Source organism: Xenopus laevis, chromosome 4S (assembly GCF_017654675.1).
Source record: "Xenopus laevis strain J_2021 chromosome 4S, Xenopus_laevis_v10.1, whole genome shotgun sequence".
NCBI lineage: Eukaryota > Metazoa > Chordata > Amphibia > Anura > Pipidae > Xenopus > Xenopus laevis.
Window position 1 is genome coordinate 15521551 of NC_054378.1, and position 22687 is coordinate 15544237.

Genomic DNA, 22687 nt, shown 5'->3' on the forward strand with positions numbered 1-22687 from the left:
CACCGGGAGTTTTCCTGGTCTCCCAGTGGGCCAGTCCGACACTGCTTACACCTGCCTCTTTCTCCTATAAAATGACATTTCCTGCATAGATATATTACATAAAGAATCCACAAATGTAGAAATATATTTCAACCCCCCCCCAAGCTTCTCCCCTCTACGGTGTAAAGTCACCTTGCCCGACCAGTTTTGTTGCTTTACCCTTATGTAAATGAGGCAGCCAATGCCATCCTGATGTATTTGTCTGACCTAATGAGATATAAAAGGAAGTGGTGAAAGGGAAAACCCTGATTGGCTGATTAAGGTTGGAACCTTGCATCGGGCACAAATATTTAGCAATAAAGTCCCTGCCCGTGCGAGTCAGAGCAGTCAGAGTGTACTGCTATTTTATCTGTCATCTTACCTGTCACTGCTCAAGCCCTGTATACGATAAGCTGCCTGCCTGCCTGCTGTTGTTGTGCTCTCTGCATGCTACCTTATATACACCTGCGAGCAGGTACGTTCCTCTGTCTGCAACATGTCTATGCGCTTCTGCTAGCAACAGGTATCAGCAGAGATAAGGAGAGGGACATAGGATCCCTTGTATTGTTAATAACAGATAATCATATAATGCAAAATATTATTTCTGCCACTGTGTTTTTCATTTTATTTTTTTTTTATATGTAAGAAGTAGTTCATCTTTAAGTTAATTTTTAGTATGTTATTCTAAGCAAACTTTCAGTTGGTCTTCAATATTTACTTTTTATAGATTTTTTCAATTATTTGCTTTTTTCTTCTGACTTTCTTTCCATTTGCTTTCAAATTGGGAGGGGGGGGGGTCACTGACCCCATCTAAAACAACGTATTGTTATTGCTACTTTTTATTATTCAACTTGCTATTCAGGCCCTCTCCTATTTATTTTCCAGTCTCTTATTCAAATCAGTGTATGGTTGCTAGGGGAATTTGTATCTATAGCTATCAGATTGCAAAAATTTAAGACAAATAACGCACAAACCACAAATAATGTAAAATGAAAACTAACTGCAAATTGTCTCAGAATATCGCTCTCTCTACATCATACTAAACATTAACTCAAAGTTGAACCCCTTTAAATAATTTATTTATAGCAGTGCTTTTGATTGGTTTCTAATTAATTTATTAATGGTGGGTGTTTTCTGGAGTTTTTTTTTAATTAATTAACTGAAAGTTTTTAAAAAACATTTTTATTTATTCCACTGTTACTGTGTTTTCGAGAGTTCTTACATTTTTTCCCTATGAATTTAAGGCACTGTGTTTCTGAGATTAATTAGTGAGATCAATTGAAAAATATTTATTCATTTGTGGTACTGTGTTTTTAAAAAATAATTAATTTATTTATGCCATTTTTTCAGAGTCATTTATTTTATTTTAGATTATTTAATTGATTTATTATTATTATTATTATTGTTTATATATTTATTACTGGCACTGTGTATTTGATAGTTATACAGAGCCCCAAAGCAAACATATTATAACAGCAGCAGTCAGTTTATTAAGAGAGAGAATTTGATAAGAGCAAGAGAAGTCTAGAAAAAAAAGAGACAATATGGAAGTAATTTGTGCTATTTGGCACAGAGATAATGGTCACCCTTGTCATATGTTAAAAAAAATACACTCCAAAAACAATAATCTGAGCATCATGAAATACAGATATACCTGTATAGGTATGGGATATGTTATCCAGAAACCTGTTATCCAGAAAGCTCCTAATTACTGGAAGGCCGTCTCCCATAGACAAACAATTCTAATTTTAAAAAATGATTTTCTCTGTAATAATAAAACAGTCGCTTGTACTTGATCCCAACTAAGATATAATTAATCCTTATTGGAGGCAAAACCAGCCTATTGGGTTTATTTAATATAGAAATAATTTTTTAACAGACTTAAGGTATGGAGATCCAATTTACACAAAGGTCCCTTATCCGGAACCCAGGTCCTGAGCATTCCGGATAACAGGTCCGATATCTGTACAAGTAAATGAATACCCTATTATTGAGATTTAATAATCTTATATTAACATGGTATATTTTATGTCTTGATAAGAATCCACACATATGACTTGATAAGGATTTTGCATCATCAAAATCTGACATGATTATTTATATTGAATTATTAAAAATAATTTAATATAATTAAATAATAACTTAAAGCAAAAAATCTGACATACCCACTTGAGAGACGGCCATAAATCCGTAAACAATTCTCTGTCTCAAAGGAGCTGACACCACAAGCCTTTCCAGGGCTCCAGGGAAATACTTTCGGTTCATAAGAAAGAAACTAGTGAGGACGGAGCAAGATTTTCATTGCAGGTTTTTTTTAGGGAACTGAACAATGGACTGAACTTTTTACCTTTTTGTTGTTGTTGTGCTGCAGAAATAAGTTGTGGTTTGATGGTGTGTTGGGTCCAGTCGGTGGGAGATCAGCAAAGAGAAAAAAGAAAAGTATCAGTTTGCAGAATATAATGTTTTTTTCTTAATCTGCCCCATGTAGAAAAAAATCCTCTTTGAACAATTGCTATTGACTGTTATCTGGTGTCTGGGGGGGAAAAAATGAAAGGCAAAAAGTAAAAAAAAAAGAAGAAATAAATATGTTGTATAAGGTTAAACCAGGATTGTATAATGCGTCACCTCTGGTGTTTGTAAGCAGAAACTATAGTTGTACAAGGGAGAGAGTATCTCTTAAAGGATAAGTAAACCTTTAGTGAATGTACAATTAAGGAGATTCCTATTCTAAGCACTTTTGTAATTTACATTCTTTATTTATTTTGTTTTTATTCTAAGATATCAAAGGATACATGTACTGTTAATATGAATGAATTTTGCAGCAGAGATAATGTTCAGGGTACATAGCTTTAATAGTTGTCCTGCCACGTTTATCAACTGGTCCATTGTATTTTGACACTGTATCAGCCCCTCACCAGTAATCCTAGTCCTAAAGAGACGTGTTGTCTATGGAAAATCCTTCTGTCATTGTAATGTATAGTTCAGCTATAATAGATGATGATAGAGAGAGGGAGAGAGAGAGAGAGAGAGAGAGAGAGAGAGAGAGAGAGAGAGAGAGAGAGAGAGATGATAGATAGATAGATAGATAGATAGATAGATAGATAGATAGATGATAGATGGATGTATGGATAGACAGATAGATAGATAGAAACATAGAGAGACAGAGAGAGACAGACAGACAGACAGAGAGATAGATTCATAGAGAGAGAGACAGATAGACGATAGATAGATAGATAGATAGATAGATAGATAGATAGATAGATAGATAGATAGATAGATAGACAAATAGATATAGAAAGAGAGAAATAGTTAAAGAAAGAGAGAGAGACAGATACACAAAGAGAGATATAGAAACACAGATAAAGAGAGATAGCTAGAGAAAAGAAAAAGAAAGAAAGAAAGAGAAAGAGAGAGAGATAAAGAAAGAGAGATAGATAAAGAAAGATTGAAAGAGAGAGAGAGAGAGATAGAAACAGAGAGAGAGAGATAGATAAAGAAAGATTGAAAGAGAGAGAGATAGAAACAGAGAGAGAGAGTTAGATAAAGAAAGAGAAAAACAGATGATAGATAGATGATAAATCGATAGATTCTGTAGATTAATAGAAAAAGATCGATTCAAACAGAGATGGAATTTTCTATCGACACAATAGAACTCTAACTCTATATTGTATAATTTGTTAAATAAAGGTTACATAACCCCATATATGTCCCATTAATTTCTTTATTTCTATCTAAACTGCAGCTGAGTTGTGTACTCCCTTACATTAATTGCAAAGGTTTTCAAATAAGAACCAAAATAAGTCCTCATAAAACATTGTCACTTCAGTAAGAAGGGGGTATGTACCAGAACATTAAGTGCACATTATATAGTGAATAAAGTACCCCCTCTTGTAAAATATAAGGATATTACAAGTCACCGAGGAGTTTCATGACCATATAAAAGTACGAGGCCAAAGGCCTGAGTGTTTTTATACAGGTCATGGAACTCAGAGGTAACTTCTAATATCCTCATATTTTACAACTGGGGGTACTTTATTTATAATACACAAATTTCAGTGAGTCATGTGACAGAAATGACATCAGAACTCACCGTTTATAACTGATGACATCAGAACTCACCGTTTATAACGATATAATTCACAAGATATTCATGGCTTTAGTGTATTATAATTTTATACTTGAAATGTTTCATGGTTATGGTTCTGTGCACATTTGCACTATATAAAAAGGTCAAATCCAGTAAGCCATAGCAGCCAATCAGGTGCTTTCTTACTGTTGACCAGTAATAGGTTCAAGCAACTGGTTGATCTTGGTTACTAGACCTGATTCAAACTTCAATCAGTAGCTGAGCAGTTGCCCCATACTGTATTGTTTATACACACTCCTTTGTCATGTGGGTGCAACACACAACAATGCAAACACTCGTAAATGTTGTATCTCAACCCTCCTCTATAACAAATTTATTGAAATTCTATTTTCAGTTCTTGCCACTATTCGAGACAATCTCAGCAGAAAATTATGAATTTCATTATTTTTCAATTTGAGTTTTTCCAAACTTCAGTTTTTGAGGTTTTATATGTATAAATATTTGTCAGCTAAAACCTGGCAAGCTTTTTGAGATGATGGGAGTTGTATTTTCAATGTTCAAATTATTTTAGAATGTTTTACTTTTTCTAAAAAAAAAAAAGTTGAAAAAGCTTAGAAAATGAATGAAGCAATATGCTTTTCACAGCAATAAAAATGTTTTTTTGGGGAATTAAAAAGATCGAGGTGTTGTTGCTAGACGTTGAGAAAATAAAATCACAACCAGGGGAAAATATTTGAGTTTAATCGCCATGAAAAGGAAATTCAAAAATGGATAAGTTGTCCTCAAAGTCTATTTTGAAAGCACTAAAGCTTGAAAATACGGGCAAGTTGAATTCCAAATTTGCCAAATTGATACATATTATTCTAAATAATATTCATTCTAAAAATAACTGGAAATAAAGGGACTTCAGAGGTTGAATAACTTTAATGTTTCCTTGTCTGGCAGCGCAGATCTGGAGAAATTCCTTTATTTCCTGTTGGCTAATCTTGCATCCCTTTAAAATTTGAGGGATATGGGATATGGTACATTGAGGTGAAGACAGGGATCCTCCTGAACTTTAGCAAATGGTGACGCTGGGGGTGGAGTGGGTACAGGAATACTTTGTGTCCTATGAGAAACTCTACTTTTAAAGACTTTAACATCCTTGTTAAAACATTTATGTTCTCAAGTAAGACAGGAATACTGCATTGCTGAAATCCAAGTCCCAGCATCCCACAACCAGAGCTAAAATTTAGCTGCCCAATGGATGCATGTTCCTTAGAAGCTGGGATAGCTTCCACCACCGCCTTCCACTGGCATTGTGGGTACCACAGGTGCAATTGGCAGGAGGAACCATGGACATCCAGGGACCTACCTAAGTCCCCTCTTCCCCAAGCTCCCACTGCAGCCCCATGACCTGCTCCCCCTATGGATACACCACTGATGATGCCCAAAAACATGAAGATAAATGAGAAAATCCCTACAACATCTGTGAGTCAATACCCTGCTTGTGCAACCCTTCAATCTTTCCAACCAGTCTGGGGAACAGGGCAGAAATCAGCGGTCTCCAAAATTCTCTCACATTTCCAGCACAATCACGAGGATGTGGTTCTCGCCCATCGCGTTCCCTTCACATTTAATCCTAAATTGATTTGAAAAACAAAAACAGAAGTAAAACTATGAGTTTGTGCATTAAAAAGTTTGTGCTGCAAACTGTCACCCGGTGTCACCACAAGCCGGCAAATGGGACTTTCAATGACAAACCAGGGGCTTTTTATCTGCAATCAAAAGAAATAATGGCAAAAACAATCTAACGCCAAAGTGACAATCCCTCTGGAATGAAGTAGGAGCCGACGCCTTCTAATATGCATTTTTACATAGATGGGGGGACTGTGGAGGGGGCATCAAACGGGTGTTTTTGCAGAGGGTCCAGGGGAAATGTTCTTATTTCGTTGTTGGAAAGACCCCCTTTTTATTGGTTGCCTGTGGTCATGATATTGGTGATATTACATCGCCATTATAAACACTAAAAACATGGCAACTCATGTTTGGGTTCTGACCTATATTAGGTAGGAATGCCCACCTGGTGATTTGGGTCCTGACCGATATGTTAGTAATCCGCCCCTCTGGTCGTAGGCCTTAAGGCTGGATCAATAATGATAATTCTTAGATTATTACATTATTATCACACTTTATAGTAGAAAAAATAGATGGATGCCCTAATTCACTTAAAAAATAATAATATTATTAGGGATGCACTGAATCCCCTAAGAACCCCCGAATCGTTCGCGAAAGATTCAGCTGAATACCGAAGCGAATCCGAATATGCAAATTAGGGGTGGGAAGGGGAAAATGTTCTACTTCCTTGTTTTATGAAAGTCATGTGATTTTCCTAAGGGCATATATGGAAGTGGGTAACAGCGATCTGCTTGCATGCCCCTTACTGGCATTATGGGGCCCCTAATTTACATATGCAAATTAGGACTCTGATTCGGTTCGGTATTTGGCCGAACCCGAATCCTGCTGAAAAAGGCAGAATCCAGGCCGAATCCCGAACCGAATCCTGGATTCGGTGCATCCCTAAATATTATCCTGATAGTTACTGCCGGGGTCTGACTATTGTCAGAGTTAATTGATCGCGATAATTTATTAAAGAAGAAAGTACCCCTCTTGTAACCAACAATTTAATTAATTGGAATCAATAAATTGGAATCAAGGATACAAATATTTGAGACAGAGATAAGTTGAATAGTATCAATTATACATATTGTTATAAAAAAGTGACCTATTGATAATTTAATTGTTGGTTACAAGCGGAGTACTTTCTTCTGTAATAAATTATAAAGATTGTTATCATCACACTTTTAATGTGATGCCCCCAGGATTGTGGCACTTAATATACTTTCTACATATATATATATATATATATATATATATATATATATATATATATATATATATATATATATATTTATATATATATATATATATATACATATACTAACATAGGAAAATATTTGCAGGTAATAAATAAAGCGTGATGGGGTTAATTTTAGCAGTTCGGCAGAAATTCATATGAAGGGATGGGAGCTGTTGAGGCAGATGCCTTTCTTTGCTTTGGATGTTTATTTATTAGCAAATCAGAGCTTATGTGAGACAGTATCAGAGTCAGGGAACAGGTGCAGAAACCTGCTGAGTCTGCCAAGTCAAACGGCTTGTTCTTTCATTAGTATCCACAGAAAACAGCTTGCCTACCTACCTGCCAGCAGCAGCGGCTCAATACCTGGTTTTATGGCGGTCCTCATTTTCATTACTCATCCATTACTCTGATCATCCTTACTTATTAAACAGTCTAGCCATATATATAGTACAAACATACATTATGCAACCTGCATTTCTTAAGATGTATTCTTGTACCTCAACTCCCAGAGTCCTATGGACAGGAGAAGGACATATAACTTACAGGAACAGAAATAAAGGCTCACAAGACTTTCTACTTTCTGCATGACATTTTAACAAACATAAGTTTAAATGTGTCTTTGCTACTAGGAGTGCTAAAGTAAATAGCAAATACAGAAATCTACCCAGACAATTAGGTTTAATGGGTCTAAGGAAGTTAAAATAATTAAAACAAACATGTGATTGTTTTCTTGGTTACTAGTGACTGGTGAACCTGCCCATATAGTAGGGAGAGATGGTGCCTATAGTAACAGTGGATAATAGTCTCTGGGAAGGGAGTGTGACTGTGGGGTAGCAGGTAAAGTAGGGAGAGATGATGCCTATAGTAACAGTGGATAATAGTCTCTGGGAAGGGAGTGTGGCTGTGGGATAGCAGGTATAGTAGGGAGAGATGGTACCTATAGTAACAGTGGGATAATAGTCTCTGGGAAGGGAGTGTGACTGTGGGATAACAGGTATAGTAGGGAGAGATGGTGTCTATAGTAACAGTGGATAATAGTCTCTGGGAAGGGAGTGTGACTGTGGGATAGCAGGTATAGTAGGGAGAGATGGTGTCTATAGTAACAGTGGATAATAGTCTCTGGGAAGGGAGTGTGACTGTGGGATAGCAGGTATAGTAGGGAGAGATGGTGCCTATAGTAACAGTGGGATAATAGTCTCTGGGAAGGGAGTGTGACTGTGGGATAGCAGGTATAGTAGGGGAAGATTGTGCCTATAGTAGCAGTAGGATAATAGTCTCTGGGCAGGGACCGGAGAGACTATTATAGGACCCAATGAATATGAAGACTGTAAAGGTGCTGAAAGTTCAACAACATAGCAACAACATGAGACTCTCCTCCTTTCTATAAATAACAAAGTCTGTTTGGTGATTTCTGCCACTGTTAATGACAGCCCCGGGGTTGTGCATGAAAGGCACCTGTTTTGCCCCAGACTAATATCAGAATATGAATTTTTCTCATTCCGACATTATTTAAAACGATATCTGCATTTTTTGAGATAAAGCTGAAATGCGGCAATAATGCAAAGTAGTTTCTAAGTATTGCAGCTGATTTCTAGTCAAATCCAAAACATCTGATACAGTGAGAATGACCTAATATAACACCATTCTTCTGTCACAGCAGGTAATTAAATACAGAGGGAATTTGGACAAGGTGTGAGATATGGTGCTGCCTGTGGAGCAACTCACAAAAGACAATGCTGCTAATATGCCTACCTTAACACCTATGGCTGAAAATTCTTGGGTGTTTTGTATTCATTACTGTATAAACCCCTCACTGTGCAACAAATTGTTGCTCAGTAAGGTACCAAGTTACCAAAGGAACTTATTGCTAGCAAAACCCTACCCAATACTTGCAACCTGCGGTCTTCTAGTCTAGGAACCAGCTACAAAGGGTAGTTCTGAAGAAGGATCAAGTTAAATTTAGTAAAGAGGATGACACACCCATGCTCACAGGTAACATTGATCAGGCCTGGGCAAAATACCTATTTGCCTCTAGGAGACCCATTGTCCTGTAGGAATATATGTGGTTCCACAACTGACTCCGAATGGCCAGGATAACAAAACAACTAACTGTTTGAACCACTCCTTGCTTCATTCAGTCCTGGGTGAATATTCCTGAGGTTGGGGTCTGTATTAAATCATAAAATCATTATAAGACATTTCATGACATTATTTAGAAGACCACAAATGAAGGGAGAAGGCACATGGAATTCTTGGTGTGTATTGCCCAACAGTGTTTATTGCAAAGTAAAGCCAGACAGCACAAACTACCTTGCTCAGATGCAAAGGGTAGGATGCCCCCAAAAACTTGTGCCTTCAGTTGCTGCTTTGTAATAAACACTGTAGGGAAACTCTTCCCTTATCTGTGGTGGGTACTCATCTGGAGTAGCCAGGGATTGAGGAGCACCAGTGTGAATTATGTAGATGGTATGCAGAAGAAGAGGCATCAAACTTTAATAAAATAGTTAATAGTGAAGTCACGCTCACATATTCCCCAGACAGTGTTGGGTCACTAAAAAGGTTCTATAAACTTCAGAAGGGGCCTGCATGAAGGGTAGTCCCTTGGAGCAGCAATGCAGTCTTCACCGAAAGGAGAATGAAGCTCTAAGAGGAAATAGCTTGTAAATAATTTGTGGTGATATGAATTATATTTTGTTCTGCTTTTTGTCAAGGTGATGCATGTGGGAACATGTGGTCTACTCTAAAACACTCCAAAAATATTCACTTCCCTCCATAAATTCCATAGCCCCCTTTTTCTTCTTGACCTCGCCGGTTACTTATCTGCTTTGTAGTTTTCTTTCCTACACTGACAACTTGCTTTCGTTATATCGTCAATGGGTTCCAGAGAGCAGAAGTTTATAGCAGGTATGGGGATAGAAGGTGTAAGATGTCCGTAGTAGGTCAAAGTGGTCATGGTAGGACAAAATAGCACCAGTAGCAATTTATATTAGAACTGTCCAACCTGCAGTTGTCCTGTTATTGTAAATGAATAACTGTGGCCCATCACCAGATGAAGAGCCCTGCCTCTACTAACTGTCTCTACTGCCCTTTTTGTTTCAGATTCAGATCATGATTTTACAAGGAAACAGCATTATGAATATTAACCATTGCACCAACCTGCTTGTTCACCAACCAACCTGGAATAACCCATACCCTTCTTGCGATAGTAAGAACATTCAAGCTTTGGATGGGGCAATAAATGTCATATTAGTCAAGTTTTTTTTAGCTAAAAAGACAGAGATTCTGGGTTGCCTAGGTGTAAGATCTGGCATATTAATATAATGGACCCATTCCATTGTGGTTCGTCATTAGAGCCCCTTCAGTGTATTAAAAGCCTACAAATATGTTCCTTACAATCATTTTAGTGTTGTTCAGAGACTACCCAACATTACAAAAGGCATCTAATGCTCCCTAGCTCCCCAAACTCACTGCTTTGGGTCCTCACTAGGGATGGCATCTCTGGGTTCGGGAATATATTTTTACATGAGGTCATTGGAGAGAATCAGTGGTTTTCTTTTATGGTTTATTGACTTGGGAATCCCAAGTGTTTTGGGTGAGTTGCTGTTGGGTGCTGTTTAAAGGATTGGAAAGGGACAATCAAGGGAAACACTCTAGTCCAGAATGAGGCCAACAGAGGAGAAGAGAGAGTAAGGTTGGAACCAGAGCATTTTGTCATTACAAGAGCTAAATATTCCATTGATCGATTTAACAAGTGTTTCATAAGTGGTATAGCATTATAATGAGAGAAGAAAGCCCCTGACCAAATTTTTTGTTTGCCAGCTGCAGGGTATATTGAGGGCCAGTGGCACGACATTCATCCTCAATATTGGAGCAAGTTTCAGGTGTGGGAATGGCTACAGCAACTAATAGACACCAACCAACTGGACGCAAACTGTATCCCTTTCAGTGATTTTGACATCTCCGGTGAGCATCTGTGCAACATGACCCTGCAGGACTTTACACAGGCAACGGGCTCAGTCGGACACATCCTGTACAACAACCTACAGAATCTCAAGTGGAATGGTGAGTAAAATGAATAAGGAGTCTGCTCCAGCCAATAGCCCTTAATCCCAAGTCGCCATAGAAATGACATTGCCGGTGGTTCTGAACTTCTATGGTCTATGGCCACAGTCTTCCAAGACTACTATAGCCTTTACATGAAAGCAGCTTTGTCTTAAACAGCATCTAAGCTTCCCACATAATATTTATATTTACAAGGAAATATTTCAGAAACACCAACACCAATAAATTTGCCTTTAAAACAAAGCGATTACCTCTCGGAGAGTGAAAACCCATTAAATAAACACTGTCAGGCAGTAGGAGGATCTAATTGACAACATCTTGTACCAACTGGAAAATCAGGATTGACCTGATGTTCAGAATCACTGCTAATTTGAAATATCTGGGAAATAAGTCAGAATTTTAAGGTTCATTTATGTTCTAGTCTTCAGCCTGGGGGGGGAGGGTAGTCATTAATATCATGACCAGCAAAGCAAAAGAAACTATAAAGTTGTTTTTAGTTTAGTATCGACTAAGTCTTCAGAATTGCTTAAAATAACTTTCTGCATAATATTTGCAATGTTGGCAGTTCCCCTTTAAAGATTTATTGATTTAAAGGAAGATTAAATTGTGAAGAAAACTAAGCCAACAGATAATTTATACCTTTATCAGTGGCCTATCAAAGATTATTATCAGATTGGCATAAAGGTCCAATAAATAGTTCCCCCTTACATCTTTTCCCTCGAGCCGCCATTTTATGGTCTGTGTGTCACTCACTGATAAACTGACAAGGAAAGATGAGAGTTCTGACTAGAACAGGAAGAAGTGTGGAAGTGTAGAAGGACCAGTACTGTCATTTCATTGGCTGATGTAACCTAGCATGTATGCGTGCGCTTGGTTTGTGTGTGAGCACAGAGTTTCAGACAAGCTAGAGGGACTCACTTTACTAATTAAAATGGCAGTGTTATAGTATACAAGAGCATCCAATGACAAGGGGAGGCAGATTAATTTTCAAATTTAAAGTTTTTCAAAATTTGAAAAATAATTCACAGTTTTAACAAATTATGTTTTCTTCACAGTCCCACTTCTTTCTCTCAAGCACTAGCATTTTTACAAATATGTTAAACAAGATTGTTTTAATTTTCCAAAAAATTGGATTGTTCCAATAATATTTACAATTTTGTATTCTACAAATTTTCAAAATACACCTCCCAGAGACTGAAATAGAACTTTTAGCTACCAAATCTTTTCATTGAAAATTGTCTAGATTTGTTTTTTTCTTGGCTAAAAATCTTGAAAATTATAATTCAGAAAAATCTTGTTTTTATCTTAGATTTTCTCAGTTGCTACTGGATTTATATTTTTTTTTAAATTAATTATGTTAATTAGATGGCAGTTAAAATATAATTGTTCCATTCCTTTCCTTTCAAAATTGTTTAGTAAAAAAAACATGAAAAATAAAATAGTATAAATGTTAAAAAAAAAATACACCTTCCATTGATTTATGGAAGCTTGCCAGATTTCAGGCACCTTTTCATTAAAATTTTTGAACATTTTTTTCAATTAATAAATCAAATTTGAAAAAAGTTAGATGGAGAAAAATGTATCTTGAATTACAATAAATCTGCCTCATACATTAGGAAAATATATTTTTTTTATGAAAAAGCTTTTTTTACATTTTATAGAAATGTCAAGGAATATAGTTTCTCTTTCAGGTTTGTATAAGTATTATAGTCCCCCTAGCAAATGATATTTAGAGTAATTTTTATAATTTCAATAAATCTAATCCATACTTATTTTATAATTTCAATAAATCTAATCCATATTTATTTTATAATTTCGATAAATCTAATCCATATTTATTTTATCAAAATGATTTACTTTCATACTTTTTTCAAAATGGGATAATATGTGAAATATGTTTACAGGCCTGCAATGTTCAGGTGTAGTTTCCCTTTAGGGTCTGTTTGATACTAAGAACAAAATTTTTAGGGTAGACCTTCAACATTTGAGCTGCTTTTGATTTTTATTCTATTTTTTTAAATGTGTTTTCAGCTCTTCATTAGAGAAGTGAAAGGTCAAACAGAGAGTCTATTGTGCAATGCAATGTACTGGTGTAGGCTTTAATAAACCTAAACTGTCTTTGAGATTTCCTGCTTCCTATATCTCCAAACTTTTATTCTCATAACGAGGAGGTAAAAGTGTTTGGCTGGGAATTCCCACTGGATTTATAGGGTTCTAAGTATCAACTGTTTTTCCAGAACGGAATTCCTTTTCCTTAAACTTTGATTGTTTTGGAGGTAGAAGAGCTAAGCTTTGATTAAAATTAAAGAGTGAAATATTTGTCAAACTTGAAATTGACACTGGAAATTAAACTAATGTTCACTAAATCTCATTATTTTTTATACCATTTTAATGTGCAGGAAATTCTCATTTTTATTTATTCTTATTTTTGTTTTGCATTTATTTTCCCAAAAACAGGAACTTATGTAGAAATAATACAATCATGTTTTCAAATTAGGGCTTTAATAAATAATGAAATTTAGGGAAAAAATAGAACTTGATTAAATTTTGCCAAATTTCTTATTGTGTAATTTATAAATTGGGCACTAAAGCTGGTCATACATTTACAGATTTTTTTTAGATTTTATAGAATTTTTGGACATGTACGTATGTCAAAGGAATGAGTGGAAAATACATTCTGGTCTCATGAATATTGGTAATTTCATCAATTGGGCTGAGATTTTTTTTGGTTAGTTTTTCTCAAACAAATTATGACATGTATTGGAGATTTGGAGTCATTCTGATGACAATTATAGAACAACATTAGCAAAGGATGATGCCCCTGTCTTTATTTAAGGATGTATCATTTGTTATGTCATCAATATATCATCAATATATCTATATACTGCCCAATTCATCAGTTATAAGATATTATCTCTGTGTGTCTGGCCTCCATAAATGTTCTACTTTATTTTAGGCTAGGTAATAGCAGCTTCAGTTTCTGATACCAAGCTCAAGTTTTTGTTTTGTTTTTTATAAAAACTCTATGTAAAATGAATTTTTCACTAGAATTGTATGTTTGAAAAAGAAGGCTTTACATAAAGAGACCAAATCCCTCATTTCCTTATTTATAGGGATTCATTTACAAATCCTGGCATGACTGCCTCTCTACTTTCTCTCTACTTCCTCCTTGGCATAACTAAAATGTAACAAATACTCCAATATCCAAATTAGGAACATGTTGGGCCATGATATCTTTTCTTCACCATTAAAACTCATCAGCTGGATTCTTGCTATCAGTCTCAATAGCCCTGAACTGTTTAGATGCACAAAGCATCACACAAATATATAACAGTTGATCTTATGTAGGACTCCTATATGCATTTGATTATTGGACTTCCAAGGTATCTATCCAAATTTGAAAAAAAGCAAGGGTTAGACTAGAATATACCCAGTCAAAGCATTAGAACATTTGGAGGGCTAGACCAGCCTGTTTCAAGTATTGAAACATTCACAGGTATAGATCAACCTGAGGCCAGTTAGGACATTAGCATTTTCACAGGATTGGGCCAATCTGTTTATAGTAAAAACATTACAATTTATATTGGACTAGGCCAATCTGTGCCCATCAAGAAAACTATAATAGTTCTATGGCTTGACCAACTGTTACCTAGTAAGAACATTAGAACACTCACAAGGTTAGACCAACTTGTAGCCAATAAGAACATTAGAATTTCAAAGGATTAGGCCAACTTGTGTTCAATAAGAAAACTTTACCACTTATAGGTCAAATTATATCCAGTAAGAACATTAGAGCAACAATGGGGCTTGGCCAATTTAGAATATTAAAACACAAACAGGCCAACTTGTGTCCAATAAGAACATTAGAACACACATAGGCCAACTTGTATCCAATAACAACATTAGAACACACATAGGCCAACTTTATCCATTAAGAACATTAGAACACACATAGGCCAACTTGTATCCAATAAGAAAGTTAGAACACATGTAGGCCAACTTGTATCCAATAACAACATTAGAACACACGTAGGCCAACTTGTATCCAATAACAACATTAGAACACACATAGGCCAACTTGTATCCAATAAGAAAGTTAGAACACACTTAGGCCAACTTGTATCCAATAAGAACATTAGAACACACATAGGCCAACTTGTATCCAATAACAACATTAGAACACACATAGGCCAACTTGTATCCATTAAGAACATTAGAACACACATAGGCCAACTTGTATCCAATAACAACATTAGAACACACATAGGCCAACTTGTATCCAATAAGAACATTAGAACACACATAGGCCAACTTGTATCCAATAACAACATTAGAACACACATAGGCCAACTTGTATCCATTAAGAACATTAGAACACACATAGGCCAACTTGTATCCAATAACAACATTAGAACACACATAGGCCAACTTGTATCCAATAAGACCATTAGAACACACGTAGGCCAACTTGTATCCAATAAGAAAGTTAGAACACACATAGGCCAACTTGTATCCAATAAGAAAGTTAGAGCACACGTAGGCCAACTTGTATCCAATAAGAACATTAGAACACACATAGGCCAACTTGTATCCAATAACAACATTAGAACACACATAGGCCAACTTGTATCCATTAAGAACATTAGAACACACATAGGCCAACTTGTATCCAATAACAACATTAGAACACACATAGGCCAACTTGTATCCAATAAGAAAATTAGAACACATGTAGGCCAACTTGTATCCAATAAGAACATTAGAACACACATAGGCCAACTTGTATCCAATAAGAAAGTTAGAACACACGTAGGCCAATTTGTATCCAATAAGAACATTAGAACACCCACGCTAACTAGTATTCAATAAGAATGTTATAACACAAACAGGCCAACTTGTATTCAATAAGAAAATATGAACACTGGCATGCAATCTATCTATAACCCGCATGGTATGCAAACTATTTTGTTGCCTGAAGCACACATGGATAGGATCTCTAACTGAGTACAATCTTTTGTTTCATTATTTGTACAATTTCTACTCAACGATAAAATGGTTTCACCACAACAATTCCTGCATAAAATAATGTGAAAGCAAATGCATAAGAATTTCTTAGCAGATCCCTACCTACATTTGCAAAAAAAATTGCGGTTTCACGTTTAGCAAATGTAACAGAGGAAGCAAAGTAGTTTAAAGTAATTATTCATTAATTATTACTGAATATCCTTATATATACTGATTCCCATTGGAAGCAACAGTCCTGCCCTGCTCTGTATAACAGAGCATTCTGTCCCAGTGGCTGCACAGATCCTATCTGATCCCCATTGGAAGCAGCAGTCCTGCCCTGCTTTATGGCAGCTGAGATTCTAGCTATCTGTATAACAGAGCATTCTGTCCCAGTGGCTGCACAGATCCTATCTGATCCCCATTGGAAGCAGCAGTCCTGCCCTGCTTTATGGCAGCTGAGATTCTAGCTATCTGTATAACAGAGCATTCTGTCCCAGTGGCTGCACAGATCCTATCTGATCCCCATTGGAAGCAGCAGTCCTGTCCTGCTTTATGGCAGCTGAGATTCTAGCTACAGGTATCTGTATAACAGTAGGGATGTAGCGAACCGCCGATAATGTGTTCGCGAACGCCGTTCGCGAACACCGGCAAAAAATGCGAACAGTTCGCGAACAGTTCGCGAACTTCGAACATCCGAAAATCGTTCGATTCGAACGATCGAAGGATTTTAATCGTTCGATCGAACGATTTTCGTTCGAATCGAACGAAAATCGTTCGATTTTAGCGACCGAATGGTCGAATGGTCGAACGATTTTGACGCGAACGCCTATTGGCGAACGTCGCGCGACGTTCGCGAACTTGCGGCAGACGCGAACAGCCGATGTTCGCGCGAACAAGTTCGCCGCAGAACAGTCCGCGACATCCCTATATAACAGAGCATTTTGTCCCAGTGGCTGCACAGATCCTATATGATCATTATTGTAAGCAGCAGTTCTGCCTTGCTTTATGGCTGAGATTCTAGCTATCTGTATAACAGAAAATTCTGTCCCAGTGGCTGCACAGATCCTTGCTAATCCCCATTGGAAGCAGCAGTCCTGCCCAGCTTTATGGCTGAGATTATATCCTATATATAAAAAAAAATTGTCATCAATATTCTATTTTTATAACTATTTTTGTACTGACCATTTTCAATGATTGTGCTCCTTGCAGGTCAGTGTGGAAGCCAGATGCTACAGTCATTCAACGTTGTCATAAAAACTGAACAAACAGGTAAATTATCTGCACAAAACACACAGTAAACACGCAGCAGAATATATTTACATACTTCCAAATGTTTAAATACACCTCTCTGCCTCGATAAGTAGATGAATAATCTCCAGCTAAACAGGAGAAATTTAGTGTTGCCTTTGGGGGAGAATGCTGGGAGTTCCCTACTCTTCTCAGTGGCTTTATTTTATTTTCAGAGCCTTCATCGATGCCACCATGGAAGAATGAAGGGTATTTTTATGACAACAGCTATGATGGTATGTTTGACACAGAATCTGGATCCATTGATGGGGCTGACAAAATGTATAATGGTTACACAAGGGACGGCTATTAACTGAATCAATATCCAGTTGGGGATATGTCGTATATTGCATGGTTGGGTTAGACTCCACTGATTGGTCACATTGGGAGGGCACTCGGCCTCAGGGCTTAGCAAGCACCCTAGAATTATTAGTAGGGGCCATTGCACACCTTACATGGGGGTAATTAGGGGTTTGGTGGGTACAGAGCAGGCCCGGACTGGCAATCTGTAGGTTCTGGCAAATGCCAGAGGGGCTGCTATAAGGTCCCATAGAAAGTCAGTATTTAGTGGGCTGGTGGGAGCTGTTTGGGCCTCTACGTGGGCTGATTGGGCCTCTGTGTACATGAAATGCCAGGGCCTATTTTAATTCTCAGTCCGAACCTGTTCCAGAGGGTGAGATTTAGAAGGAAATGAATTTTGCACTGGTACGTTTCTAATTATGCTTCAGCAAACACCACATAAAGACCTTATTACGTTCCTCCTTATGTTGTAGATATGTACGAGAGTAAAACATTCTGCCGGAATCAGCATTCTCTGCCTTCCCCCAGCCCTTACACCATGGGTAAGTAAGTAAGCCCAGCAGGAAACGATGAATGGGGTGGACACTAGTGATGAGCGAATCTGTCCCGAAGAAATTTGCGAAACTGTGAGAATTTCCAGAAAAGCATTGAAGTCAATGGGTGTTTTTACACGTGACAATTTTCACGCGCACAAAATATTTTTTCGCTCTAAATGCATTAAAGTCATTGAGCGTTTTTTCTTCTGGCAACTTTCTTTGTCCAAATGAATTAATGTCAATGGGCATTTTTTTTTTATCTGCATTTTTTTCTCTGCGAATTTTCCCTGGTGAATTTTCGCCGCAGTTTTGTAACCAGATTTGCACATGGCGAAATTTCAGAATTTTGCCTTGAATCCATGGCTGGTGAATAAATTCGCTCATCACTAGTGGACACCCCATCAAAACCAGGAATGTGTAACATCCACATGCTCAACTCTGACTCTGACTGCGATTCACTTAGATGCCAAATGCATGACCGAATAGAAACCGATGCAGTCAGTAGCATGCGCCCAAATTAAATTCTTATTAGGCAAACGGGAAGTGAATGAAAGATTTCTGGTTTTAAAGGGTGAGGTGGCAACCATAACTAAACAAACAAATAAAAAAGGCAAACATAAGAATAAGACAATATACTCTGAGGTATCCCAACCAAAGTGAGCTAAGAATAATTATACTATTACATAGATTCGAGTGCTGCAATTGAATAACCCTAAACATTTCCAAACTTTCACCTCAGTCGCATCACTTTTTTTTAAATTAAAATTAATAATTTAACCCCTATTTATGTATAAGGATATTAGACATCACCGTGTTACATGTTCTTTATAACTACCTTTCAAAGGCTCTGCTTAGTAACTTCTAATATCCTTATCATTTACAGTAGGGGGTACATTATCCCTTATAATACACAAGTGATACTCAGAGTTCTCTGTATAACTCAGCCTGCAGCCTTGTGTCTTTATATGGTCACAGAACCCCTCAATGACTTCTATTATCGTTATCATTTACAGTAGGGGGTACATTATCCCTTATAATACATGAGCAATACTCAGAGTTCCCCGTATAACTCAACCTGCAGCCTTGTGCCTTTATATGGTCATAGAACCCCTCAGTGACGTCTAATATCCTTATCATTTACAGTAGGGGTACATTATCCCTTAAAATACATAAGTGATACTCAGAGTTCCCTGTATAACTCAGCCTGCAGCCTTGTGCCTTTATATGGTCATAGAACCCCTCAGTGACGTCTAATATCCTTATCATTTACAGTAGGGGTACATTATCCCTTAAAATACATAAGTGATACTCAGAGTTCCCCGTATAACTCAACCTGCAGCCTTGTGCCTTTATATGGTCATAGAACCCCTCAGTGACGTCTAATATCCTTATCATTTACAGTAGGGGGTACATTATCCCTTATAATACAAGAGTGATAATCAGAGTTCTCTGTATAACTCAGCCTGCAGCCTTGTGCCTTTATATGGTCACAGAACAACCCCTCAGTGACTTCTAATATACTTACAGTTTGCAGTAGGGGTACATTATCACTATATACAATATTTTATGAGCTAGATTTTGCCATTAAACGTTGATGCTTCCATTAGACCTCAGCTGACCCTCGCCATATGGAACTTTCCACAGTCTCTATTACACCATCCCTGGCAGGGGAGAGTCACTGAATAACAATGGCTTTATTTGTCCTTTAGTCTATACAGAACCCGATGGGAAAAAGGCTCATGAACATCCTCAGAAACCCAGCACCAAGAAGCACAGTAAGTGATTGTTAATATGCCAAAAAGGGTAAATAGTGGAGCCCTTATCTATAGTGCAGGATACGCGGGAGGGGGACACCCATTTAATGAAAGAAATAAACTGAACGTTGGAATCGATTCAACAACAGTCACTTTGTCACCTGGTTTATGTTGTGTCATAAAATTAAACTGTAAATTCAAATAGTAGGGAGAGATGGTGTCTATAGTAACAGTGGATAATAGTCTCTAGGAAGGGAGTGTGACTGTGGGATAGCAGGTGTAGTAGGGAGAGATGGTGCCTATAGTAACAGTGGGATAATAGTCTTTGGGAAGGGAGTGTGACTGTGGGATAGCAGATATAGTAGGGAGAGATGATGCCTATAGTAGCAGTGGATAATAGTCTCTGGGAAGGGAGTGTGACTGTGGGATAGCAGGTATAGTAGGGAGAGATGGTGCCTATAGTAACAGTGGATAATAGTCTCTGGGAAGGGAGTGTGACTGTGGGATAGCAGGTATAGTAGGGAGAGATGGTGCCTATAGTAACAGTGGGATAATAGTCTCTGGGAAGGGAGTGTGACTGTGGGATAGCAGGTATAGTAGGGAGAGATGGTGCCTATAGTAACAGTGGGATCATAGTCTCTGGGAAGGGAGTGTGACTGTGGGATAGCAGGTATAGTAGGGAGAGATGATGCCTATAGTAACAGTGGATAATAGTCTCTGGGAAGGGAGTGTGGCTGTGGGATAGCAGGTATAGTAGGGAGAGATGTTGCCTATAGTAACAGTGGGATAATAGTCTCTGGGAAGGGAGTGTGACTGTGGGATAGCAGGTATAGTAGGGAGAGATGGTGCCTATAGTAACAGTGGGGTAATAGTTTCTGGGAAGGGAGTGTGGCTGTGGGATAGCAGGTATAGTAGGGAGAGATGGTGCCTATAGTAACAGTGGATAATAGTCTCTAGGAAGGGAGTGTGACTGTGGGATAGCAGGTATAGTAGGGAGAGATGGTGCCTATAGTAACAGTGGGGTAATAGTTTCTGGGAAGGGAGTGTGGCTGTGGGATAGCAGGTATAGTAGGGAGAGATGGTGCCTATAGTAACAGTGGATAATAGTCTCTGGGAAGGGAGTGTGACTGTGGGATAGCAGGTATAGTAGGGAGAGATGGTGCCTATAGTAACAGTGGGATAATAGTCTCTGGGACGGGGGTGTGGCTGATGGATAGTAGGGTCAGTAGGGAGGTTTTATCCATATTTTACAGCTTAAGAAAACAATATGGCATCTCTTACTCATATACTCATATACATGTAAACTTTTATGCTCAGTTCCGTGATACATTTATTAAAGGGAGATTACATTTCCTCTTTGCAGATCCCCGTGGCACGCACTTATGGGAGTTTATCCGCGACATCTTACTAACACCAGAGAAGAACCCTGGCTTGATAAAGTGGGAAGATCGTTCAGAGGGAGTATTCCGCTTCTTAAAATCAGAGGCGGTGGCTCAACTCTGGGGGAAAAAGAAAAACAACAGCAGCATGACGTATGAAAAACTGAGTCGCGCCATGAGGTATGACCCTTAGCCACTAGACCTGTAGCAAACGTTGCCCCTCTTATGACATTAGCCCTGTAGGATAAATGGAGAGATTCCACATTAGGGCCTATAGTTTGGTTTGTTCATTGACAATCTCCACTGTTTTTCCTGTATGGTGCCAGGTACTACTACAAGCGGGAGATCCTGGAGCGGGTGGATGGGAGACGGCTGGTGTACAAGTTTGGGCGGAACGCCCGTGGGTGGAAGGAGAATGAAGTCTGAAGCCCTGCCTGATACCTTGGATTCAAAGACTACTTTATTTATGTTAAAACCAAAAAATATGAAGAGTTTGAAGAAGGAACTCAGGAGCCGGTGTCAACGATTCTTCTTTTGTCTGAAGGAAGAGATACACACACAACATTCTGTGAAATGAGGCATTATGGGACATTGGGATGAGGATAGGTGTTGAAAGGACTTTGATATGGATGAGTTGAGATAGAACCCATGACAAGGAGGCTGAGGTGATGAGGACAGTAATCCTACCTCCAGCTGAGATGGATTGTGCTTGTGTATATATGAACCCCACTGCAGCTTCCTGTAATGCAGTATGATTACCAGCCTGATGGGGGACATTCATCTTAAAGCGACAGCAACTGCCCTTCATTCAAGTCCTTCAGATGCCTGGCAGGGGTAGTAATTCCACAACCAAGAATATAGTATATAGTATAAGAATAATGTTTTTAAAAATGTTTTATTAAGCAAATTATTTTCAAGCATTTTAATGTGAGTTCTGTAAAGTCTATCTAAGAAGTTATCCAGGCTCCCTTTCTGTTTATTTTGCTTACAGTTGAAGTAGGAAAGCTCTAGTAAAGTCCTACCATGGTGTGATAATTTTTTTGAAAGAGATAGAAATGGTCATTGAGTTCAGTTGGCAGGGCCAGACATAATAAAATATAGCAAGATCTACCGTGTCAGAGTATCTTTAGAAAAGGAGAGTCTGAGAAAAGTCTATTCAATGCTTTCTATGAAGACCATACAGGCTCCAGAAGTGGAGCCTAATTCTGGGATTCTGTTTCTATGACTACGGATTTTATAGCATATAAAATGCATCTTGCATTATGATTAGTGGGATTTCAAAGATAAGAGTCTTAGGGGCAAATTCACTAAGATGCGAAGTTGCGCCAGGCGCAACTTCGCCGCACTTCGCCACACTT

At 37.9% G+C, this 22687-nt stretch overlaps 1 protein-coding gene across 1 annotated transcript; it reads left to right on the top strand.

Annotated features, from left to right (window-relative positions):
- The first annotated feature begins 336 nt into the window (after positions 1-336).
- ehf.S (ETS homologous factor S homeolog) lies at positions 337-22436 on the top strand. The gene is made up of 9 exons (XM_018260260.2): positions 337-493; positions 10104-10209; positions 10824-11066; positions 17283-17342; positions 17537-17596; positions 18134-18202; positions 19906-19971; positions 21314-21509; positions 21656-22436. The coding sequence occupies exons 2-9, from the start codon at positions 10113-10115 to the stop codon at positions 21753-21755; spliced, it is 891 nt and encodes a 296-aa protein (XP_018115749.1). The 5' UTR covers positions 337-493; positions 10104-10112; the 3' UTR covers positions 21756-22436.
- The last annotated feature ends 251 nt before the right edge of the window (positions 22437-22687 follow it).